Source organism: Arvicanthis niloticus, chromosome 3 (assembly GCF_011762505.2).
Source record: "Arvicanthis niloticus isolate mArvNil1 chromosome 3, mArvNil1.pat.X, whole genome shotgun sequence".
Lineage (NCBI taxonomy): Eukaryota > Metazoa > Chordata > Mammalia > Rodentia > Muridae > Arvicanthis > Arvicanthis niloticus.
The window spans coordinates 6066986-6092897 of NC_047660.1; the positions used below are offsets into that span (position 1 = coordinate 6066986).

The window sequence follows — 25912 nt, forward strand, 5'->3', positions numbered from 1 at the left end:
CCCCACCCCCGCTCCCTACCCAGTGGGATAAAAGACTAGGAAAGCAGAGATGTCACTAAAGCCTAAATAAGGTTGGCTGCTGTCAGCATTCCCTTCTTAGCAAGTCAAACAGGCTGTGTAGAACTTCCAGTGAAGTATGACTCCTCCATAGCACTTGCTTAAGAGCTGACCTTTCCCCCATGTTCTTTCACTAAAGTCCAGGCACCCCCATTCCAGGTGGATCCCACCATGAGGCTTGGCCTCTATGTGTTAAAGGTATCTATCACCTTGGCTTCCTGAAACATGTAGGTTAAAATACCATACAGAGAGAGGATGGAGCAAAAGGGAAGGGGAGGAGGAGGGAGAGGGAGGAGGGAGAAACAGGAGGAGGAATGGGAAGGAGGAGGAGGGTTGAAAAGATGGGGAGATGTCTAGGTTCACACTGGGACCTCAACATCCCTACCTCTTTGGGAAGAAGGAAATGGAGCTGCCTGGTTTCATGTTGCCAGGTATTTTTCTACTCCTGCCAGAGTCATTGCTGCCTCCTAGTGAAGGTTTCAGGATTGGAAAAGGAGAGCAATTATGGAGGAGTCTATGGGGCGGGGAAGGGCAGTATCAGGACACCCACAGACTTTCCATGCAAGTGTGCTCTGTTTCCCACTGGATATCTCTGTGGCTCAGGCATTGCTGTGTCCCTAAAGAAAACACACTACCAGGTGACCTGCTCTCTGAGTGCTTCCTAAGAGTTGACAGGACCCATCACACTGACAAGTCTGTATCATTTCCTTGTCCTTTACCAGTTTGTTCAGGCTGGAGGTCTAAAGGCTGGTGGGTAACAGGGACACTATTTTGTTTTATCTCCCAATTACTGGGGATGCTCTTTTCTTCAGATGTGAGGGTCTCAGGACAAGAATATTACCCTCAAAAATTCAGAACTGATAAATCAAACATCTCCCATTTTGGACTGTGCGAAGTTTTGCTTCATGAACACATGAAGCACACACAGTTATTTTCTTTTTATGATGTCTTTTCTTTCTACTGAACTTTCTAACTTGGTTCATTCCCTAAAAGGGCAATATTGCATTGTTTATACTGGGGTTATTCAAGGAAGTTTTATGTATTTGATTTTTGACAACATATAGCATATATAAGCATAATTTCAGTCATATATACAAACATTTCAATGCAATCATAATTTATTGCAGATTTATAGATAAATTCAAAGTACATAGAATTATTTAAAATACCAACATAAGTTAATTTCTTCAGCCTTTAATCTTTTTTATGTCAAGATAATTTTCATCATTAGACTCAACTTTATTCAGAATGATTAGTGAATAACAGTTTTCAGATATTGTGTTCCCTTATGTATCTTCTTTGTGTGACAGTGGGTAATATTTTTGTCTCAAACCTATTATGCAAGTTGGTAGGTTGAAAGCTCAGAGACAGTAATTTTGTAGTTTATCATCATGAAACAGTGTATTTAATATCCTAGTCTATGTAATTACACTTGCCAGAGTCTTAACATCACACCACCCAGAGTCTGAATGACAGTCTCTTCTCGAGTGAGGTAAAGAATTATGATTCTAGAGAAATCAGTTCAATTGTTTTAGCAACAGGAGAGCAAAAACAATACTAAATAAGCGTTTGCAAACATGACAGCTAAGGAAAACAGAAACCCACTTAACATACCACTGTTGACTGGCATGTCTGTTATCACAACAAACATTTCAAAAGCCATCACCATTCTTCAATTTAAATGAGCAACAAAACAAGCCTAATTCTTAAATAAATAGGAGTGCAAAACAATTCATGTCAATGCCGTCATTACAAATCAATGGTTCAAGGGTCCTGTGTGTCTACAAACTGAACATAAATTGCAAAAAGACATGGAAAAAACCTAACCGTGTATAAGAATTTGTTACTTGCAAACAGCCCAAAGAAGACAAGTAAACTGCCTGAAGCACTAATTATCTGGGGGTGGGGAGGTCCCCAGGAATATTCAGGGGTGCAAACAAAACTATACTGTTTGATTTTTTTAGCATAGTGTCAATTATGATAGTTCTAATTACCAAACAAGAAAACTGTGCTCAACCGCGTAAAAACAGTCAATGTGGAACATTTAAAAAAAATTTTGTTTAGAGAAATGATTTATGCTTTTGATTTGAAGCAACTTCTCCCTATCGTGCAGTTGAGACTGTAAAAGAAATAACACCGAGATAGCTCTGACGACCAAGATTCAAAGAAAGCAAAACAAGGCAGAAGACAACTGTTAAAAAGCTGGGTATTCAGAAGAGGATGCGGGCTCAACCTAGGTTCGCTCCTTTTCTGAAGGCTTGCCAAAAATGCCCTGTCCATCCTGGGCTGTTTTTCACTCCACTACCTCTGAGTGCAATCACTAGGTAAGAAACTGCGGGAGGCGTCTGCTGCAAGTCACACCTAGCCCTCCGAGGAAAATGAGTACTTTCTTGCCGTTCGGAACAGTCTCAAACACTTTCAAAGGCTCCCCCCACCCCCACCCCTTCCCCAGGTTTAACCCTCTTCCTCGCCAATTTCTGAAGCTCTGTTCCTCCGGTGTACCGTTCTCATCCTCCCGGAAGAGCGGCCAGCAGAGCCTCGGCAGCGCTGGGCCGAACAGGGACAGCCGCCGGCGACACCAAGGATTGCCGAGCTCCAAACAGTGCGCAGACTCCTCGGCGCGCGGCGGACACTCCACTCGCCTAAACCTGCACTCAAAGTGAAAAAAAGAGTAGGAGGAGGAGTGTTGGGAGGGAGCGAAGGGCGGGAGGGGGCGATCCTGTTAATTCCAGGTCCGGAAGGGGGGGCCGGGAGGAGGCTCCGCTGGTCCCTCCTCCCTCCTGGACTCCCCGGCTCCTCCTCCTCCGCACACCCAGGATATACACACACACTCACACACGGCCGCGGCTGGACATGCACACCCAGCGCCCGCTGCCGGCGCCTACACTCGCAGGTGGTGACACTCACCTGAGCCGGGCTGCAGTCGCCTCGGGAGCGGCGGAGCGACAGCCTGGGCCCGGAAGGGGCCCCGAGCAGGGAAAGCAGGAACAGCCCCAGCACGGATCTGCGATCTGAGGTGATAGCACGTTTTCTTTAATCCCTGTCCTCCAGGACCTGGATCCCCGCACCCATCCAGCCCGCGGCGCCCGGAGCAGCCGGGACCCAGGGGCTCGCGGGCGCGGCAGCCACACGGGCGCACGCTTCGAGGCGCGCTCACCGAGAGGGGCGCGGCTGAGCCCGGGCCGGAAACTTGGGAGAAGTTAGTTGCAAGTGTCTGGCTGTTGCAGCTGGAGCAGAGGGAAGGCGCCCAGGCCTGGCTCGCCGCGCTGCACCGAGCGGCCCTCCACGCCTGGAGTGCTCTGGGAGCCCGAGACCGTCAGCGCTCCCGGGGGAGCTGGGAGCCAGCGGAGCAAGCATGGCCCCGGGGACAGCCTGCACCAGCGAGTCGGAGAGCCCGGACAGTCTCCACTGAGGCCCGGCGACTCCGGCTAACTCAGAATCTCAGCTCACCTCCTTTCTCGCCTCTCCTGCGCCAAAGCCGGGGAGCAAGACTCTCGAGGCAGGTGCCCGGGGACAGCGCCAGCCCTCAGAGCTATAGGATTGGGGGGGGTTCCATCAGCGCGCCCTGACCCCAATACAGAAGACCGGCCGCTGCCGCGTTTGTGTTTCCATCCGTCGCGTTGCTGCTCTGCGCGCCCCGACCCTCCCCCTCCTCTTCCTCTTCGCGGCCACCCCTCCCCCACTCCCATCTGCTTCTGTCAAATGAGAAAGTCACCGGGGAGAACCCAAACACTCCAGCCGCCGAGAGCCCCCTTTGGCACTTGGCAGCACGCGGCGGCGGGCTCCTCGGCTCAACTTGCTGGATGCTCCGTCGCTCAACTTTCGGGGCTGCTTGGCATCTAAGGCATTGAAGACAGAGGAGACCGGAGAGCTGAAGCAGGCAGTGGCCACCTGCAGGGAGTTGGCGAGCCAAGGCAACGGGACAGAAGGACAAAACGCAGAGGGCAAAGTGCCACTGTGGAGTGGGGACGCCGCCGAGAAGTTCCAGGGTCCCGGAGAGGATTTCTTTCTTAGAGCTCGGCCAGACAGACTAGAGCGACGCGGGACGCAGCGCCCGGGCCCTGGACTGGTCGTCTAGTCCCTTCTTATCGTGCGGGAGCGACGCGGGGACGCACGGCCGCCCGCTGAACCGGTCCCCGCTGGCAGCCAACATTGATTTTCTGCGGGCGGAGGGCCCCGGTGGTGGTGGCGGCGGCGGCGGGCTGCAGCCGCGGCACGGCGACAGCATGTCCAAGCCGGTGGACCACGTCAAGCGTCCCATGAACGCCTTCATGGTGTGGTCGCGGGCTCAGCGGCGTAAGATGGCCCAGGAGAACCCTAAGATGCACAACTCGGAGATCAGCAAGCGCCTGGGCGCCGAGTGGAAGCTGCTCACCGAGTCTGAGAAGCGGCCGTTCATCGACGAGGCGAAGCGCCTGCGAGCCATGCACATGAAGGAGCATCCCGACTACAAGTACCGGCCGCGGCGCAAGCCCAAGACGCTGCTTAAAAAGGACAAGTTCGCCTTCCCGGTGCCCTACGGCCTGGGCAGCGTGGCGGACGCCGAGCACCCGGCGCTCAAGGCGGGAGCCGGGCTGCACGCGGGCGCGGGCGGCGGCCTGGTACCCGAGTCTCTGCTCGCGAACCCCGAGAAGGCGGCCGCCGCCGCTGCCGCCGCCGCCGCGCGCGTCTTCTTCCCGCAGTCTGCGGCCGCCGCCGCTGCCGCCGCTGCCGCCGCCGCGGCGGGCAGCCCCTACTCCCTGCTCGACCTGGGCTCCAAGATGGCAGAGATCTCGTCGTCGTCGTCCGGCCTGCCGTACGCATCGTCGCTGGGGTACCCCACGGCGGGTGCGGGCGCCTTCCACGGGGCGGCAGCGGCGGCTGCAGCGGCCGCGGCGGCCGCCGGGGGGCACACGCATTCCCACCCCAGCCCGGGCAACCCCGGCTACATGATCCCGTGCAACTGCAGCGCGTGGCCCAGCCCGGGGCTGCAGCCGCCGCTCGCCTACATCCTGCTGCCAGGCATGGGCAAGCCTCAGCTGGACCCCTACCCCGCTGCCTACGCGGCCGCGCTATGACCCCTCGGGGACCTGTGCACACACGTGTACATATGTATAGGTACGAAACTCGCGGCCGGGGTGGCCGGTTTGTATGTACATAGATGTATAGGTGTCAGGCAGAGGCGGAGATGCCAGTCGGGGCTTGAAAGGCCGAGCCCTCGAGGGCGCGGGCGAGAGTGCGCGTGGATTCGCAGGATCATTTTTCCCCAGCCGCACTTCTGCAGCCAACTTTAAAGAGAGCGGTTGTTAGCGCCAGCAGTTGGTGTTTGCTTTGCACTTCGGAACCTGTTGCGTTTTGACCCACAGAGGTGGGAGGAGAAACTTTATGACGTGTTGGGCTTTCCAGTTTTGTTGGTTGGATTTTGCTTTTTGCGTCTCATCCTTCCTCCCCTCCGGTCCCACTTGGTCCGTGTTGCATGCGCTCGGTTCTGATGTTCGGTCTGAAATAGCTGGCCAAGGGGAGAGCCGGTGACCTGTGTCGTTAACTTCTTAGAGTAGGGTGGCTGTGCTCTGGACAGCCTTACTCTCCATTTGTATACTGTTGAACACTGCAGATCTCTGCAGAACACACACCGGATCTATTCTTGACCAGTGCGTGACCAGCTCGAATCTGGCCTTTTGTATGAGAGATGATCACCATTCCTTTTGTTTCATCCCTTGTGCAAATCAAAGCAAGACCTTTTTCCCCCACTTCTTCCCCAAGAACAAGAAATGCAAAGAAATACGTGCGAGGTGGAAGTTGTCAGTTCGATATTCTACCCCTGAAATATCTACTAGAAGTCTCTCTGAGTCCGCTGGCTTGGACTTGTGACGCAGTTTACGAACGTGTGGAAAGTACACATGCTATTTCCCCTCGAGGCTGAGTTCACCTTAAGATTGTAAATGTGTGTATGTCAGTAAAAACATTGAATCTTGGGAAATGTGTTATTTTCGTTGCCCTAAATTTGAGTCGGTTTTAGACTCAATACACGTTGAGCAAATGTCAAAGTTAACTTTTAAGAATTGCGGAACTTTCAGAGTCGCAATTTTATCTAATATTAAATCAGACTTTTTTGTCTGGGTCGTAACTATATATTTATTACTTAACAAAACTGGAAAAAAAAACAGAAAGAAAGCACAGAATTGTTTTTGAAAGATGCCTCTCATCAGCTAGCATTCCTCTCCCGAGCTGAACTGTTTTGACGTGTTTTCAGAGCTCCCTCCCCAGTTAGCTCATTTTCTAGACCGCCTGCAATTCACTTGCAAATTATGATAAAACACATTTTAGGGGAAAAATACTTCCTCAAATTAAAGCTTTTTTTTTTTGTTCCTTTTTAAATGTATATATTTTGACTAATGTTTGTGAATGAAGTTGCTAACATGTATTTAGTTTCATTTTGGCTTTATGTAAGATAAAGTTTTCAAAGTTTAAATATTGGTTTTAACCTTTATGTGTAAATGGTTTTCTTGTGCGATCTTCTAATTTAATATTAGATGCGTCTACGCTCTATCTGTAAATTAGAACCCTACTACCACTCTGTTCATTTTTTTTGAACAAAGAGTTTAAATAAAGCCTGAACCAGGGAAAAGAAAAAATCCTCTATTTTTTTTTTTTTTTTTTTGAGTTCCTAACAAGATTTTTATCTGAATTGCCCTGACGGTGCCTGGCCCAGGTGAAGTGTAAGGGTATCTTCCAAAGGCAGTCTTTGTTTCACTTTTGAATAGATTTACTAGGAAATCTAAATCAAGCCATTGTTATTAAGAGCCAAAAACCTGATTTATCGCATTTTAAATCGTGAATAGGAAAGATTTTTAAGAAGAAAAAACCCCAAGTAGTTGCATTATCTGGGGGTGGGGGGGAGGGTGGTGGTGGCATTCATGAACCAGTAGAAGAGAGCCCATTTACAACATCTAGACTGCTCAAAACACTCCACCAGTTTCCAGTAACATTCTCAGAGAGGAAAGTTGCCCGACCACTTTATCTTGTTTGCAGAACAGCCCCACCACTTAAATCAGTGTAATTTGTTCACATATCTTTAGGGTATTCCTTATTTGCACTCCAAGGATTTACTCGGAAGAATAATCAGTGCCAACAGAAACGTACAACTTTTGGCCTCCTTAGGGCTTTATTCTGTCATGCTAATAGCTTTAAAATAGAAGTTCAGTATCACAGATTCTAAGGAGGGGCTGGCTTTCCAGTACTGGGCAAGACGCCACTGGAGACGAGCTTAAATTCATAAAACATTTTAGTTTTAGAAAAAAAATGATAGCGCACTGGTGGATAGGATATATCGAGGGCGGGTGGGGGTGTATAAAGTCCAGGGAAGCCCAAGTCCGAGAGTTGAAAAGCCTCAAGATTAGAACAGTTTTAAACGTGCTTCCCATTGACAGACGCCATCCCCAAACAGCACATCTTTATGAGTGCCCAACTCTTTAAAGTCATTGTTTTCTCCCAACGGAATAATATTTTAAAAGCCATGAAAAGTTTTGGAAATGTGAGAAATAGGCTCTGCTGGTTTGACCCTGATTCACTAATTAAAACGATCCCTCTCCTGTTATTCCCGGGGCTCTTTGCAATATTATAAGTTAATTCATATGGTTCTGAGCGATTATGCAAAACTAATTTGGACTGTCCAGGGGTAATTATCCCTGACACGGTTAATTAAATCCTTTCAAAGCTTCGTCTTTCCCTTTTGTAGCAGCCCACCACGTCTCTACACGGAACTTCCTGCGGCTCGCTGGAAATCACCCCAGCCCTAAATCTTAGTGTCCTCCCTAGCCCCACCAGCAGAAGATTCCCCGCCCCCTTGACGCCACCCCCACTCCCCCATCCCAAAGTTTTCTCAGAGAAGGGCTTCGAGCGTAGATAAATGAGAAGTCTAGAAAGACCGGTAAGGGGAGGCGAGAGGACCAAAAAGGGGAAAAGTGCCAAGGATGCGTCCCCAACCGTCACTCTGTAGTTAGTACTCTTGTCTGCAGGCTCCCGAGACTGGTCACCACTGGTCTCCAGTGGTCTTAACTAACTGATGAGCGGGTTCTACTTGCGGATAGCCTCAGGCCAAGTTAGACTGCAGTAATCCGGGGTGGGGTGGAGTAGGGGTGGGTGGGTGTCGGGTAGCTGGAACAGCAGGAAAGCGTCAAGAATGTGCGTGTGGTTGGGTGCCGGGGTCGGAAAGTGAGCCACAAAAACCAGCGCTGTGGCCAGGCAAAGAGACGCAGTTTCTCCACTTCTCCATCGCGTTCTCTTACCCGCCCTCCCTTCACCTCGCTCTCTTCTCCTACCCCCGACTCAGTTAAGCCCTTACAATTTTCAGTGTTTTTGTTTGCTTGTTTTAAAACAAAACATTTCTTTGGTATTCACAGTCCCCTAAAAACTTCATCTAAACCTCATCTCAGAAGGACCGAGAATGTTGCTTTGGATTTTGAGCAAACAGGTGGAATTGACGCGTTTAAGTGATGTGGCCTGGTGTTGGAGAACACCGCCTTAGATCTTAGTCACCTCCTTAGCCTCGGGGGAAGCCGAGGAAGAAGCCCTAGCGGTTTCTTCCTTGGACAGTCCCACCTCTCCCCAGTGAGATCCAAACAGTGTCTTTCTCCCAGTCTTGCCCGGGCTGCGGGCATCTCTGCTAGGGCGCAGAACAAGCAGGGACTTCCCGGGGTGGAGAGGGGACCTGTACGCCAACCAATCAGAGCACGTCTAGCCTGGCGCTGCGGGACTGGTCCTCCCCGCTAGTCCCAGAGTCGCGCCCGCCCGCCCATAGTGGCTGCGCCTTTCTCGCAGCCCAGCGGAGGCAGAAAGAGCACCCCATCCAAACTTTATTAATCTCTCCCCTGTTCTTTCTCCCTCAGTCCAGTGCATCTCAAAGGTCAACACTCTTCTTTTAAAAGACTGATATTATTAATTCACTGACAATCTCCCCCTTTTTTTCTCTCTTGCAAGAAAAAAAAAGGAAAATGGTGAAAAGAGCTTTTTTATCCTTTTTCTTTTCTTTCTTTCTTTTTTCTTTTTTTTTTTTTTTTATTTTTTTTCATTTCTTTTTTTTTTTTTTTGTCCTTCAGTGGGAGCGTTTAGACAGTCGAGGAGGTTTTGTCCAGGAACAAAACGCGGGGTTGGGAGGTTTTGTGAGAGTGTTGTTTGTTGAAGTGGAGCTAAGAAAAAGCGACGGCTTTCTCCTCATTGTGAAGAAACCAATCGCTGGTATTTGGAAAACTGTTAGCATTGTGCACTTCTTCTGTGTCCATTGTGAGGCGTTTCTTTTCACAAGGTTTTTTTTTCAGCCGATCCAGCTGGCCGGAATGAATAGCGGTGCAATGTGTACCGGCTTTGTCCCTCCGGCCTTCAAGTAGCCCCCATTGAATAGACTAAGTTGACACTGCGTGACAGTGAAACAACATAATAAAAAATACATGAGCCCCTGAATAGGAGCAGGCGCATAAATAAATAAAATGGGTGACCAAAACTGGATAAACTGAATGACAAAGCGGTGAAAGGGGAACAAAAAGATATTTAACACGCTAGATTAGCATTAGAATGCAATCTACAAGGCAGAACAATTGATGAATAGGTTTACCCGCCAAGAAAGAAACGGACTAAATGCCCTTTGAATGGATATGCTTTTTGCAGGGCTTTGAATAGATATGCTTTTTGCTAGGGCTGAATGGGAAAAGGTAAGGATGAGGCTATGTAAATGAGTCCGGGAACTTTTTATATATATTCTTTAAACACACACACACACACACACACACACACACACACACACACACACACACTGCGGGGGAAGAATGAGCCTCGGGGTGTTTACAGAAGCAATAATTGCCGTGATTAGCATTGTCTGCTGCAGATAGAAATTGAACAGGTTGGGATAATATAGGGTAGCAGTAATTATTCTTCTAATTAATGGTCCTTTGCTACTCGAAGAAAGGAAAAAGGAAAGGAGAAGTAAAAGTTATCCAAAAGTTATGTTTCCTTGTGTCCATTTGCCCAACGTTGGGATCTGTGCCGCAGCGAGCCTGCCGATCCTGAGGCGTACTCTCCTCTTAAAGAATTCTGGAAACCAATCCTGCCTTCCGTGGGGAGGGCTTCATTTCCATTTACTCTGTGTTCCGGAGTCCTATACAGTGTCTGGCACATGATAGGTGAACTCAATGAATAAATAGTGTGAAATGAGTGAATAAATGAATGAATGAATTTGGCAGAAGATGGGTGGGGGTGAGGTGGACCAGGCCTCTCGTGGAAGTAGGAGGAAGGTGCTAAGAACCACCTCAGGAGAATGTCACCTTTCAGTGTCCCAACTCTTATTCTTGAGGAAGAGGCCCACCTTGCTAAAGATTTTGGCCTCAGCTCACTTGGGCCACTGAAAAAAGAGGTAGGTTTTTAAATTACGAGAAGGTGGTGGAAGAGGACAAGGAAAGAAAGGAAGAAGAAAGTATTAGAGGGAGACATCACTGACATCCCCCCCCCATCATCTTCTCATTGCTTGCCCATCCTGACTGCTGAAGTAGAAGATGGAGAGGAAGGAGCAACGTCCGATCTGTGACGAAGCACTGATCACTCCCTTACATACTCCATATTTTTAAAACATGGCCTCATTTCTGGCCCCAGCCCCCCGCTCGCTCGCTCTCTCTCTCTCTCTCTCGCTCTGTCTCTCTCTCTCTGTCTCTCTCTCTCTCTCTCTCTCTCTCTCTCTCTCTCGGCTTCTAGCAATCCTAGCCTGAATCTGGAGGGAGCGAAGGACAGGATTCATCCTGATTGAATTGCTAGCTGAAGGCTGCACACCACACCCTACTTTTTTGGGTTCCCTGCCCTGAAGGCATCCATACCGGCCCTCGCTACTAAGATATGAAATGTTTTCTTTCCGGTGGTTTATTCCCAAGCTTGGACTGCTGGACTACCCTGCGGTCTAACTTTGCAGTGGCTGCCTTCAGCGTCCTTCACTTAATGAAATAATGCAATTCTGAAGCACCCAGCTGACGTGTACCTGCAAAGGTGGAAGCACACAGCCTCTGAACTGGGAAACACACCCAGGACCCCTCTAACAATAGGCAGTGAAACTTCACAATGAACACACACACACACACACACACACACACACACACACACACACACACACACACGAGTGCCTAGGCTCTCAAAACAAGCACTCCCACCCTTAAAATACAGCAAGTCGGCCCCAGTGGTGGGAAATCCTTGCTCATTTTAAAATGTCACCTGAGTTTTCTAGCTTTAGACTCTTCCCAAAACATATGGATTCTTAGATCTCTGGAGATTTTGGTGAAAATCTGTGTGGAAAAACCTGTAGGGAAGGGAGTCTCTTGGATGAACTAAATCTTAAGATTAGAGTAGTGGGCGTGGGGGAGGCAGGAGCTGTTGGGCTCCTTTCTAAAGTCCTCCATGTGGCTGCTGGGCCTTCAGGGACTTCCTGGAAAAGCAGGAAGGTGGCATCCGGTAGACAGGAGCTCGGTTGCCTGGCTCAGGTACGCCCCCTCCGTGCGTGCCTTCTCCACGCACGCCTTGCTCCACCCCACCCCCATCGCTGCTACCCAGCATTCCATTCACAGTTGACTCGAGAGAAAATTAGAATCAGGTATGGCCTTTTAATTCCTTCCAAAGATGTCTGCACCTGATTGCTACCTCCTTTGAGCTCCTGGTTTCATTCAGGGAGGGGTTATTTAGGGACTTTTTGACAAACAGAAGTTTAGGTGGGAATTACAAACGCCTCGCCGCTCTTAGATGCGTTTATCATCATCTTAGCCAAGGGCTTGTAGGCACGCGGCTTAATACACATTTTCCAGCCTCTAGGCGAAGAATTCTAGTGAGATCGACTAGTAAAACCAGATTTCTTTAGGGAAATAGCAAGGACGTCTTAGGGCACTTCACTGAAAGAGATTCTTGAATTGTTAATTTCACGTACTCACAGACTTTCTTAAGCAACTTCAACTCCCCCCTCTAGCCACACCACACACACACACACACACACACACACACACACACACACACACACACACACACCATTTGATTTCAGGGTCACCCCAAGGTAATTAGCCATTTGCAGAAAGCTTAAATCCCGAAAGGAGAAGCTCTGATTAGGGTAACAGAGACCTAGTGAAGCTTTTCAGATTGATTGTCTCTGCCAGGGCCACTTTCTCCTCAAGTAGGGAGTAGAGAAAAAAGTCAACCAGCCTTTGAAAAGGCCTCTTGAGACCTCAAGGCGAAGGAGTAAGCTTCCTTTAGTCCGCCTTCCCTAGGTGGATTTGCCACGGAATTCAGGGAGGCCCTGAGAGCCAAACTTGTCTTCCCAGAATCCTCCGCAGGCTAAATGGAGTTCTGGGAGCCTTTAACGCTTTCTTCTTTTGCTCTGCGATTAGTTTATCTCCTAAAGCTCCTTTACTCAGACATCACACACACACACACACACACACACACACACACACACACACGGAGGCTGGGGGGTAGGGGAGGGTATGGAAGGGAAGGGAAGGAGATGGAGGTTTGGAGTGTGGCTCAGCTTTTGTTTGTACATCACTGGAGGGCAAACTTAAGGCGTGCAAAGCCCACACTTAGTTTCCACCCGATCGGTGATCCACATCGGGTATCCTAGAAGCCAAAGTTAAGGTGAGACTCTGTGGGGCCGAGACTACATGCCAATACCCGGGAATTCTGTGCTAAAATATTTGTGTGAGAGCTCTCTAGTTCTTTTACGTTCAACTGGCTTTCCCCCCCCCCCCCCCTTTTTTTTCTTTTAATTGGGCTGCTTGAACTGTCGCTGAGGTGGTCTCACTTTGCAGAGACCGGTTCCAGGCAGAGGGGATAGAGAAGCCCCGCAGAGAATAGAAGAAGATGCATAGCACATCTTCGGGACAGCGTGGGCAAGTTGGTACAGGGTACCACCAAAGAAGGGGGGGGACACCCAAGAAAAGTCGAGGGCCAGACAAAGGAGGAGAGGAGAGGAAGTGACACTTCTTCAGGATCACCAGAGGAAGCAACGGATCCCTCCCAACCAAGGCCCGGCGGCCTTTCCCGAGGACGTCAGCAAAGCAGCGACCTCCCCGCCGCCTGCCAAGCTCCTTCTGCTTCTGCTTTGACGACCGAAAACCCTTCTGGGGAGGGAGGGAGGGATAGGGAGGTGGCCAGCATTTGTAGTCTAACGGGATCTGCAGAAGAAGGAAGGGGATCCCGAAGTGAAGCGAGTCCTGAAGGCCCCACCCCAGGACTTTCGGAATTACTTTAGAGTGGAATCTCTGCCCTGGACCGCCTCTGTTTTCCGAGAATTTAACCCCTGCAGATCCACAGGCAAAACACATTTTGTACAACCTGAAAGTTGTCGTGTGTGTGTGTGTGTGTGTGTGTGTGTGTGTGTGCTTAAAACAAGCAAGCAAACAAACAAATTCTCACAGGAAGTTTAAAGGGACGTCGTTTTCAAGGATGCACGGGCTTTCCCTTCCAGAACAATCTATACTGCCTCGAGTTAGACCCCATGAACATTCCGAAGATGAGCCGCCTTTGCAGCCAAGGTCAGACTGGGTGGTGAGAAACCAGCGCCGACTGCTGTGTCAGGCCAGGCTTCTTTCTACTTCTAGCCTGGGTTGACGGCTTTCCTTTTCAGGAACTGGGTTTTCTCCTACAGTTACGTAAACAAACAAACAAACAAACAAACAAGCCTTAGACTTGAGTTAGTAGTTCGTGGTTGATGAATATGTATGAGAACCCGGCTGTTTAAGGAGCGTGAATAAACATGAGCGGGTGTATCCCCTGGCTAAGCGTCGCCAGACAGGAGGGAACAGAGTTGCAGCAACTTCGCTTATTCCTGATTCCCGCGGTGCTGAGCCGTCGCCTGAGCTGGAAAGAGTCTCTACAGCCCGGCACTTGGCACACACCCGTGTGCGCCCCAAGTGACACGGATCAGTACACACTGGATCCCGGATCCCTGGATATAGTTCTCTATCTCCCAAGTTTTGAGCTCATGTTACAATAAAGAGTTGCTAAGCAAAGCCATCCTTCCAATCCATGGTTTCTTGCAATCAAAGCCACCCAAAAAGGCGGAGGTAAAAGCGTCTATCTGTGCATCTCAGGATGCGTGCTTCCGCAAGGCGCTTGTTTTTTGTTCTCTGTGGACCCAAGAGCGGCCACGGAGGAAAATCGCCCACTATTACACTTCCCAAACCCCCATCTTTTCCCGCAGGGGAAATGACCCTGGTGTGTGTCCTCTTGGAGTCACTGTGCCTTGGTCTTTGGAACCTATAGGACTTGGCGGCTTCACCAGTCTCTTCGACCCCATCCTCAATGTCTCTGTGTCTCTCTTGAACAATCTTTTGGTGACTTACGTGGATCGCATCAAGTGCCTCAGCACCTGCTTAGATTTGACAGTCAGGAAGCGGAAGTCTCGGTGTGGCCTTGGACCAGGTCTGGCAGAACAAACAAGATAGAAACCTCAGCAGGCCTTTGGGCCTTCAAACTTCTACTGCCACAAAAGTTCCTGCAGCCCAGGCCCTCGGACTGCAGGGTCAGGCGGTGTACCTGCTGAAATTTGGCATAATTGACACCAAACTCGGACACAGATCACAAGGCCCAGGACTCTCCTAAAAGCGTTCCCCAGAAAGAACGACCTGGACTTGGGACATCTACTTACAAACCTAGCTCCTGACCTGCATTCCTTGGCGAATTTACATTACATTAAAATAGACTTAAAGATTGCTCTGGTCCCTACCTAGAGGTCTTCCTTTTGCAGAAACTGGCTAGCTGGGAGGAGGTTTGTAGGAAACAAGGTGGTTCTTTTGACGAGGGAATAGCTGTGGAGCAAATATAAACTCATAAGATGGTCAGGAGTGTGTGTAGATAGATCTTAGGATGTGCAGAGGTGAATAGAAGGTGTGGAGAAGACACACTGTCTCAATATCCCAAGGCACAGGTCTCTAAGTGGTGGAGGATGGCCGTAATTCTGGTAATAGCTGCTATGTCTGACTGCCATTTTGCCCTTCCAGGGCTCTGGGCTAGGAAGAACCCAATCTTCGTGAAAGCCTCTGTGTTAGCAGGTTTCTCTAGAGGAAGAGAACTCTGTAGCATGTGATCCTTTTAACCTGGATGTTCAGAGTCACGGTTTCTGTCTTAATGTGGCTTTTGAGAGGGGAATAGAGCCCAGATATGAATCCCCAGCTGGTAGGAGGAGTCCTCAGACCCTGCCTCACCCCTTCCTTGCAGACATCCAACTTATTTCCTCTCTTTGCCCCTTTCTCCTTTTCTTTCCTGTCTTTTCCATCCTCTCTGACTTTTTTTTTCTTTGCTGGGGATTGAGCCCATGACCTTGAGCATGCTAGGCAGTGACCCTACTACTGACCCACAGACCAAATGACTCTTTTCCCACTCAGGCAGAAGAAAGTGCTCATGAAGCCTACAGAAAGCCTTGAGTGGTTTAAGGTGAACACTTGAGAGGGAGGCCTGTGCCCTGATGGACTTGGAGTCCTTCCTGGCTGTGCCACAAAACCACTAGGTGCCCAGCTCCGACCCTACCCCCTGATGTCGCCTGTGGTGAGCATCTTGCCATCCCTTCCACCGCACAGCTGCCCACCATCTAGCCTTGGGTGCTCGTCTCCTTTAACACGGAAGAGACAATTCCTCCTCAGAAGGACAGCCTCTCACACTCACTGGGAAATATCCCAGAGAGTTTCCAGAGATCCTGTCTTTCTGCTGATCACACCTTTGTGTGAACCTCTCTCCTGAGTCTAGAGACAGCAGTGGTTCCTTGTTACACTAAGTCTGCCAGATCAGGTTATAAAAATAGCGGCCCTCCCCTACTTCAAAATCCTGACCACTTCCTCCAAGCTGCCATTTTGTGAATGGTTTGTTGGAGAAACTTGGGAGGCAAGGAGCTTAAGACACTTGGCAAAGGCAACTTACAACTGAGCCCTTCTCCCTCTTCTCCCTGTCCTCTTCTCCCTGCCCTGAGGTAACAGTGTCCAACCTGAGGTCTTGTTTGGGAAAGACTTTGGGCCACAGGCGCTCAACGGGGTAAACCTGGAGAATCGGGAGATAGTCATTAAATCTGTTATTATTTTACAGGGCTGTGCAAGACCATCTTAATGCACACATGGAATGCATCCTGAGCGTAATTGCCCCGTACTCTACTACTCTCATGTTAACCCCTCCCCTGTCACCCTGTGATACTTACATGTCACCAAAGCGTATATGACTTTATGTGTCTATAGAGTCTAGGAAACAAAGGAGAGAACATATGTTCGTCTTCCCGTGATTGGTTTAATTTCTAGATATGGTTTTCTCCGATTGCATCCATTTTCCTGTTACAGATATAAAGTTCATTCTTTATGGGTGGCAAAAGAAACCATGCATAAATCACATCTTCTTCGTCTGTTTCCGCTGTGGATAGACACCTAGATTGATCCTGGAACTTAATATTGTGAATAGTTCTGCAGTAAATGCTGAGGGCAGGTCTCTGTGAAATGTTGATGTGGACTTTTTATTGAGAGTCTATCTTGCCCCAATCAGGTTGGCAGCCATCAACAAAACACATGACCAGCTGATGAGGGTGAGGACAAAGGGGGAGGCGTGGACATTGTTGATGAGGATATAAGTTAGTCGGCCTACTGTGGAGACCTCGCAAATATTTAAAAATTGGGTCTGCAGAGAGGGCTCAGCAGTTGACAGTGCTAGCTGCTTTTGTTGCTCTGTGCAGAAGAATGGATTTCCGTGTCTAGCACCCACGCTGGTTGGCTCACAACCTGGTGTTAACTGCGGCTCCAAATCTGATGCCCTCTCCTGGCATCCATAGGCATCCGTCCTCATGTATGTACACGCACATGCACAAATAAAAAATAATCACTAAAAACGGACCTGTCTCAGACTTGCTACACTGCCTCTCCTGGCTACTTACCCAGAGCCTTTGAGCTCTGCGATGAGTTGTTACCCAGGAAGTGATGACTAATGGGGCCTGTCATGTATGCAAGGACATGGCTTCTGGCACCACCTCCCCTTTCCTGAAGTTACTTCCTCTTTTAAAAGAAACAAATGAACAAAAGCACAAAACCCCTAGTACCTCACTGGCTTCCTTCTCCAGCTACTGGTTCGTGTCTAGGCTCTTCTTACAGTCAACATCTTCCATATTGTAAGACGGCCATGTTGGCTTTCTGTGCTTCTGTGTGTCTTCTCTCTTATACACGCATTCTTCAGAGGGGTACCCTTCTCTGACATCACCTTGCCACACCTGCTGTGACATCTCATCACTAAGTCCAGCAGTCCGGTCGGGTCTCAGCTAACATGTTCCTCCCACAGCAGGTGACAGATGGAGCACGTGGACACACGGATGCGTGACTTGGCTTTGAGGAGGGCACCACACTCATGGCTTTGTTCTTTCTGCCTCCTTGTCCGGAGCATTTTGCTTTTCTCCTTTCCTCGTCCCATCTTCTTTTACCTCTTGGCAAGCTTTATCCAGAGTGATAGGGATTTCTGTGTGGTGTCTTGTGCCTGTAATACTAGTCCCTGGGAGGCTTGAGATGGGAGGGCTTCCATGAGTTTGAGGCTAACCTGAGCTATATAGTGAGTTGTAAGCCAGCCTGAGCTACAGAAAACAACACAAAAAATTAGGAACCCACTCATTATTATCCCATCATCAAATAAGCTGCACTTGTTTTCTGCCATTTTTAATGTTTTTTTTTTCTAGAAACCACACACTTTCAATCACAGATCTTCATAGCTCAGTATAGACAGACATGGAAGTTAGTATGAACCAGGGATGCCATAAGAAAACATAAGCCCCAAACCTCAGTGAGTGAACGCAAAGGGAGGTTTGTCTGTTTATGTGTTTGTTTTCAGTCCAACATGGGTCAGCCTGGCTGGGAGACTCCATCTTCAGTATGCTTCTCTGACAGCCTCAGCAAAATACAGCATGATAGTTGTATAGTTTGGATCCTACGGATTCCCACAGAGGGCCATTTGGTAAAGGATTGGCCCCAGTATTGTCACTGCTGGAAATGATGGGCTAATGACAAGTCATTAAGGGTGACAGGTCATTATGGGTGCTCGCAGGGGACAATGGGACCTCAATTCTTTCCTCTTTTCTTCTTGCTTCATGCTGTGGGATGAGGGGGTTTGCTCCATTACACACTCCCATTGTTGGGACTGTTCTGTCACTGGCCCAAAGCAACAGGCAGAACAATCGATTGCCCATTGAAATGATGCCCGTTGAAACTCCTGCATCAGTAAACAAGGACAAACCTTTACTTCTTAATAAGTTGGTCACCTCAAGTGTTTGTTACAATAACAGAAGCTCACCAGCACAAGAGGCATATGCTAGCTTTTAATATTTCTCTCCCAGGAGCTTCAGAGAGGGCTCAGTGATCAACAGTACTCGACACTCTTGCGGAGGATCCAGTTTGGTCCCCAGCACCCACATAGCGACTCACAGCTGTCTTTAGTTCCAACTTCAGGGGATCTAGCCCACTCTGGCCTCTGCGGGCACCAGGCATACACGCAATATATATATATATATATATATATATATATATATATATATATATATATATATATATATATATGCAACAAAACGTCCATACACATAAAAATAAAAAAGTAAATCTTTAATAAAAAGTCTCGCCAAGAGCATTATTCATGTCTTCTACTCACACATCACTGGCTAAAAAAGTCACAAAAGAACAGCTCTGCCTTGTGTCTAGAAAATGAGAGTCAGAATTATGGGGCAAAAAGGACTACTGGTCATCCCAAAACATTCCCAGTCCTGTTGCTTTATGTCTCGTGGTTTGGAAGGAGATGGGACCGAAGATCCTGACTTAACAGGGAAGTGTTCAGCTTTCAGGACTGGAAAGCCCTTCCGCTGTTGGCAGACACAGCCCGAGCTTGGGCAGCATCCGCTGTCTACCGTTTCATCTAAGGGGGCTTGATGTTAGAACTGCTCACCCACCCTGGTTTCTCAGTGTATCCATTGCTGCTGCAATTTCCCTGAAAAGGTCACAGCTGTGATAGAGGACCCCAAACTGTACTGCTGCTGGGATCTCAGCTTTTCTAGTTGTCTGAATGTGTGACAAGTTTGAGGAAGAGCAGGGGACAGCCAACTGGAGTCCTGTGTTTTCATCTTTCCAATCCTGTGTCCACCGTCTTCTCATGCGTCTGTGTGAGTCCTTTCCCTGAGTCCTTGCCGTTCATCCTCCCACGTCACTCTCTTTGAGGGAGTTAAGCTGTGATTCTTCTGCATATGCTTTGCTACCCTGATGTCCTACCTTCAGCCATATGCGCAAGTGCCCTTTCTTCATGCATCTCCCCGTCTGTGGACTTTGATGATATCTAGACTGTTTCCTTCCTCTTTGTCCATTGTGCTTGGTACTGGTTTTCCTCACTGGCCTGACTGCACTGAGCCACTCTGTGTGTCTCCAAGCAGAGGTGTCCTATTTGACTTTACCTGTCTCCTTTTCTTCCTTCCGTGCCTATATCAGACTCCGGCCTTCAGCAAGTGTTTGTAGCAACTCAGAGTTTCTGCGTGGAATATCTCCTGACATCTTCTGGACCTACGACAACTGGAAATTCTTCCGACCACAGTCACTCCAGGCTCTTCCTCTTCCTTCCTCGTTGTCATAGCCACACACTGTTTAGTCAACTCTAATCTAATGCAACATCTCCTTAACAGAAGGCTGTCTTTAAAATACTTAAGTATCCTCCAAACTCATAGCTTGTCTTTCTGGTACATATCATGTTGTACTAAAAGGAAAAAATAAAAGAAACAGGTCATTAAAAACACAGTGCAAGAAGAAATTGCATCGGTTAGGGTCTAAGTTACTATGACAAATTATCTCCTATCTCAGAGCTGCCATATGTACACACTTTCCTTGCCCTCCACAGTCTAAGGCAACATTAGGTTCCTTCCCAGTCAGTGGCTCAGAATCTAGACTTTGGGTTTGTTTCTGGACCATCACTTTGGGCTTTCTGGATCCTTTTGTCTTCAGATGACTGCCAGGTGATGAGCCAGTGATTACTACAGGTGTTTCAGAATCAAGCTTGGAAATGGCAGACTTTATATGCTCCCACATACCCCTAGCTAAGACACCAACCCAGTGGCAAGGGATGTTGGGAAATATGCATTTGAATGCTAAGAAACAAGAAGGGAGGCTGATGAAAAATAGGCCTGTGTTTTCTGGCTCCCCACCGACTTTGGCCACCCTCCTTCAGCCCTGCCAACTGCTTCCTCCTAACTTTCTTACTACCTCATCTTTCTGTGAGCTTTAATACCTGACGGCCAGGACTCAGTTCTTTGGCATCTCCTTCACTTCGTCTATACCTTCTCTCCTGGTGCTTTTATTAGTTTTGTTACTGATTGGTATTTCAAATGCAGTGGCTTACATGATGCCTGTTTTGAGCTGTCAGATCTGTAGGTTTCAAGTAGGAGTTATGGTGTCGTTGTGCCCTCTGCTTAGAGTCAAAAGTTGAAGCCAAGGGTTCAGCCAGGCTGAACTTTTTCCCTGACCTCTGGGTGTGCTCTGGCACACCTTCAGGAGTCGGCTGAATTCAGTTCCGTCAGGTTAGCGGGTAGGCTGCTTCATTTTCATGCCAGATGTCATCTCTGAGCTGCTCCCAGCTCCTGGAGGCTATATTTTCCTGCTTCGTGGTCCCATCCTCCAAGGCAAGGATAGACAAGGTCTTGGGCTTCCTGGACTTCCTCATTCTTGTCTCTCTTAGGCTTTTCCTCCTCCATCTCTCTGACTGGAGCCAAAGAAAATGCTTTGCTCTCAAAGACTCTTGTATTTAGAACAGAACCCTCTTAACCATCTAGGACACTCTCTCTTTTCAAAAGTCATGACCTTACTCACATGTGCAAAGCCTCATTTGTCATGAAACACAACAGTCACACATCTGGTTATTAGAGTGTGGGTATGTTAGGGAGGCGCCTCTGCTTGCCACAGGCTCCCAAGTTTCTCTCCCTATTTGCACACTTGATCTTTTTCAGCCATGGCTTCTTATCTTATAGTAGATCCACCCATATCCTCACAATGCCTGATCTACCTTACATAATCCACATTGCCCAAGCCTCCTGCGACACTCTGAAGTACTTGCTGCTGTTCAAACACATGCACACTCTTTTCTGAGCAGATGCCCCTGTTCTTCCTTGACCCTGAGTTCTCATTCCTCACCTTCTGTATGACTGATGCCCTCACGGCTGATCTGTGTTTCTACCTTCACAGTGAGTCTCCCTGGCCATCTGTTGAAAAATAGCATTCTTGGAGCAGGCTTGAGAGCCCTGGCACCTAATCTCAGAGCTCGGGAGGCAGAGGCAGGAGGATCTCTGGCAGTTCAAGGTTGGCAGGTTGTACACGGCTAGTTTGAAAGACAGCTAGGGCTACATAATAGAGAGAATGTTTCAAGGAAAAAAAAATACATCTTGGAGCTAGAGGGATGGCTCAGAAGTTAAAAGCACTGTGTGTTCTTCCAAAGGACATGGGTTTGGTTCCCAGGACCCAAATGGTAGCTAACAAACATCAGTAACTGTAGTTCCAGGGGATCTTGCTCCCTCTTCTGGGCTCTGCTGACATTGCACACACATGGCACACAGACATACATGCAGGCAAACATACCTACCATACAAATAAAATATTAAATAAACCTTAAAAAAATAAGAAAGAAAATTATATCTCCCCAGATCCCCAGGACTCCCCATTTGTCTTCCACACTTTATTTCTCTTCATAGAATTTTTCGCTTTTGAATGTAATATCATATATATATATATATATATATATATATATATATATATATATATATGTATATATATATATAATTTTTGTTTTAATCACCAGAACAAGCACCACAAAGAACACATTTCAGTCATTTGTTCACTGCCATGTCTCCAATGCTTGCAGCATGGTTATCACACAAAAACTGCCCACAACATTTCTATTAAAGGACTGAATACATGCCTATAAAATAAGAAGCAAAGATAAAAAAAAAACAAAAACAAAAACAAAACCAACCAAACAAAAAAACCCCCAAAAAACAAAAAAAAATTGGTTTTCAGGTAGGTCAGGACTGGCCCTTACATCTTGTGCACAAAACTGTGAACATCAAAGAGACCAGGTAGGGACTCTAGCACATACGTAGCAGAGCCCTAGTCTCATGATTTGCTGAATAGTGTTGGTGTGAATGGCTACATTGTACACACACATCATTTCATCTGACTCATACAACTTCTGGATTCTTTGTGATTTCATTCTTCCTATTCATACCTTTTTATGTGATGTTGCATAATAGTTTCCCCTGAGATTAAAAACACTTCATCCTGCAGAGAAGCTCTCTAAGTAGGAAAGTAACCAACACAAAACAGCTTCAGGAAGTTCCTGAAACTGACCAGACCCTCTAGGCCCCTCCCTCCTAGAGTTAAGTGATAAAGCTGCCCTGAGCTCCTTTCAGAAGAGCTAAGCTGCAAAGAATACTCACAGACAAGACAAGCTGAAAAAAAAAAAAAGACTCTGAGATCAGACCAGCTGCTTGGAAGAAGTTGGATCTAGCTAAACTGAAAGAGGTTTAGATCAGAGACATCTGGAAAGTACCCTCCAACCTGTGAGCTGCCTGCAGGCTGTGCAGCGAGCTCTAGGTTCCCATTATTTTATGAGCTGTCACTCATGCTGGGGTGGGACTTGGTGATGCAGCTCTCTGTATCATTTCTGCTTTTGTAAGTAACCCACATGTACTGACTGGTTCTGTATGTCAACTTGACACAAGCTGGCGTTATCACAGAGAAAGGAGCCTCCCTTGAGGAAATGCCTCCATGAGATCCAACTGTAAGGCATTTTCTCAATTAGTGATCAAGTGAGGAGGGCCCATTGTGGTTGGTGCCATCCTTGGCTGGTAGGCCTTGCTTCTATAAGAAAGCAAACTGAGCAAGCCAGGGAAAGCAATCCAGTAAGCAGCATACCTCCATGGCCTCTGCATCAGCTCCTGCCTCCAGGTTCCTACCTTGTGTGAGTTCCAGTCCTGACTTCCTTTGGAGATGAACAGCAATGTGGAAGTGTAAGCTGAATAAACCCTTTCCTCCCCAACTTGCTTCTTGGTCATGAAGTTTGTGCAGGAATAGTAACCCTTACTAAGGCACCTCACAATTCTCCTCCTGTATAAGTAACCCCAATAAAACACATGGTTCAACAATTTTGGACTTCTGTGGTATCCATACTTTGGTCTGTCGTGGACTTTTTTTTTTTTTTCCTAGGGTAAATAATGTAACGTCTCTCCAGGAAAAGTTTGGTTACACAGTGTGTCTCCAGTGAGCCACATATAGTATTGCAATGGGAGAGGACTTTGTGCATATCAGACAATCTCTCTAGAAAGCAACTTTAGGAGGCAAGTCTACCATTACCTGTTTACCATGCAAGTGGAAAGACCATAGTTCAGTGGTAGGAGTGAGTGGAGAGCCAGCTGTGGAGTGTTACCATGCCACTGAGTATGACCACTGTGTGACCTTGTATGCAGTTACAGAACTCTTTCAAGCTCCCATTTCCTCTTCTTTAAAACTAAGGCTACGCTTTGCAGCTCATGGAAATGTGAAGATTGCATGGGATGAGGCCAGTATACATACCCAGCAGGGTCTGTGCTGAGTGGGTACTCAGTAACGTGAGTTTTCTGCCTTCCTTATGCTGGGGACCCTTAAATGCTAGCTCAGCCCCATTTTGCTCTAGGGAGCAGTGGAGAATGAAAACGACCCTCCCTCCTAAACAGCTTCTGGAAGGCAGTTTCATGTTCTTCTTCAATCTGCTCTCTCTCAGGGTGAATATGCTCTGTTCACTCAACCATTCCTTATGAAAACTGGTTTTGATTTCTAAATGCACTCTCTTTTGGATGACACAGCTCTCTGCCTGTGCTGTCAAAGAAGGAGTTAGGCAGAGCTCAAGTATGGGTCCTGATGTGCTCCTTCCAGTATCTAGAAAAGTGGTTGGTGCACAGTAGGACCACAAAACAGAGATTGGTTTCAGTGATGAACCCACAGAGGTGTGTGTATCGTTTCACTCAGAACTGCTCTAACCCCAGTGAGTCTTCTCAAGTCCCCATGAGTCAGAAAGAAGTGAGAAGCTCACTTCAAATCTGTTATTTTTATTTGCCTATGTTTTGTCTTTATTTGTTGTTCTTTATTTTTATATGTATTTTACGCATACATTAGTAATGTTGGCATTTAAATGAAAATTGATTGCTTTTATTTTATGAAGTTGACTCATGTTTGTGGGGGTTACAAAGCATCTCTCTAAGGAGCTGCAATGTTTGCTTCTAATAAGCGCGGACAGCCAGAAGTGGATCATCTCTCTTACTTCAGGTCAAATGAATACCATTGTTCACCACAGTTACAAAAAGCCTTGTAATAGCATTTGTTTCATGTTCGGTCCAACAATGGGCTGTTATAGCCCAGCCAAGGTTGGTTGTGATTTGCCGTTTTGGTTTTTTGTTTGTTTTTTTTAGACAAGGTCTCAAGTATCTCCAGATGCCTTGAACTCACTATGTAGCTAAGGATGACCTTGACTCCTGATTCCCCTGCCCTCACCTCCAGCTCAGTGCTGGACTGACAGGCACTCCTGCTTTATTTTGGTGCTGAAGAGTAAAATCAGGGTTTTATGCGTGCTAGCAATTCCTAGACCAACTGTGTCATACCCTCTTTTCAAACTGCCTATGTTGACACATTAACTATGACATCAGTGAAAGTATGAGTCACCCCAAATACAGTATATTCTGGTATAAGCTCTTGAATATCAAGGCAAGGTGTTTATGCATAAGAAATCCAGTTTTTGATTGCATCAGATTACCCCAAGTGAGTTGTCTGTGGAGACAATGTCCTCCTTAGGAAACATGGAGCAGCTGGCTCTCATGTGCTCCTGTGATAACCTGTCCACTCACCCTCCAGAGCTTACTTATGTGCTCAAAGACCTTTTACTCAGTACCATGTACTGTTGCGCGCGCCTCCCGTGTCCCCTTTTCACCCGTGGAAGAGAAACACGAGAGGCAGAATTCGGGTAGTTACCACAGCGAGGCTTTACTCTTAAGTGAAGTCTGTGGAAGGGCTGAAGACAGGAAGAGGCCCAGCTTAAATACACCCTAGAGTGACGTATTCACTTCTGATTGGCTGTTCACTCATCACCCAATATTACGCCTCGGGATTGGCCAGTGACTTTGGCGGGCTTTCTGCCTTTGCAGCTGCACAGTTAATTGTTTACTAGTGGGAGGACATGATGTCCGCACCATCTTGGAATGGCGCATACTGACATACTCACTACGGCTCCCAACAATGTACCATAACAAGCCCATGTTAATATTGGTTTCTTCTTTCTTGTCTCATGTCTGAATGTATTAACATACTTCTTAGTGTCTCACATGCCTTCCCACTTTGTAGTCATAACCTGCATAACCACAGGTACTGGCTGGTGTCTGAGGATGAGAGGGTCGGCCCCACACTCTATCATTTTAACCACTATGGCATTCTTCCCCTTCGCACCTGACAGGCACAGAGCGACTCAACTGAAGACCACAGGGCAAAAGGAAAAAGGATGTAGGACTATCCAGTGTGAGCACACAGCAGGAAAACACGAGCCGATGAAGTGTCTTAAGTACTAAGTGCTGTGGTTCAGGAGGATTCCCAGGCTCTTTGGAGAGCTGTGACCATCCTACCAGAACTTTGGGTGGACACTAGTAAAGCCGTAGCCCAAGCCTTCTTGGTCCTCTGGGGGAACCCTGAGGTTGCTGTGGACTTCACTGTGACAGAGTGAACGAAGCAGAAAGTATGCCTCATCGTGGCAATGTAAAGTAACCTTTAGAGGCTACCAGGGTGGCTAGTAGCCACTGCTTTGGCATTTATCG

The 25912-nt window shown here is 47.7% G+C and overlaps 2 protein-coding genes across 2 annotated transcripts; one reads left to right on the forward strand and one right to left on the reverse strand.

Annotated features, from left to right (window-relative positions):
- Window positions 1-1157: 1157 nt before the first annotated feature.
- On the reverse strand, window positions 1158-3746 carry LOC143441643 (uncharacterized). The gene is made up of 3 exons (XM_076930516.1): window positions 3508-3746; window positions 2965-3068; window positions 1158-2705 (listed from the first exon to the last, which is right to left on the reverse strand). Exons 1-3 carry the CDS (start codon window positions 3744-3746, stop codon window positions 2512-2514), a joined length of 537 nt encoding a protein of 178 aa, XP_076786631.1. The 3' UTR covers window positions 1158-2511.
- Window positions 3678-6671, forward strand: Sox21 (SRY-box transcription factor 21). Its single transcript, XM_034499141.2, has one exon. The coding sequence runs from the start codon at window positions 4284-4286 to the stop codon at window positions 5112-5114; it is 831 nt and encodes a 276-aa protein (XP_034355032.1). The 5' UTR covers window positions 3678-4283; the 3' UTR covers window positions 5115-6671.
- The last annotated feature ends 19241 nt before the right edge of the window (window positions 6672-25912 follow it).

What these genes read in the sequence shown, in the direction of transcription:
- LOC143441643 (XM_076930516.1), bottom strand. Translation starts at nt 3,746, where the DNA reads ATGGGAGTGGGGGAGGGGTGGCCGCGAAGAGGAAGAGGAGGGGGAGGG. An exon ending in CAGGAGAGGCGAGAAAGGAG is followed by an intron (nt 3,069 to 3,507) that starts GTGAGCTGAGAT and finishes CTATCACCTCAG; the next exon opens with ATCGCAGATCCGTGCTGGGG. An exon ending in GCGACTGCAGCCCGGCTCAG is followed by an intron (nt 2,706 to 2,964) that starts GTGAGTGTCACC and finishes CTTTGAGTGCAG; the next exon opens with GTTTAGGCGAGTGGAGTGTC.
- Sox21 (XM_034499141.2), top strand. Translation starts at nt 4,284, where the DNA reads ATGTCCAAGCCGGTGGACCACGTCAAGCGTCCCATGAACGCCTTCATG.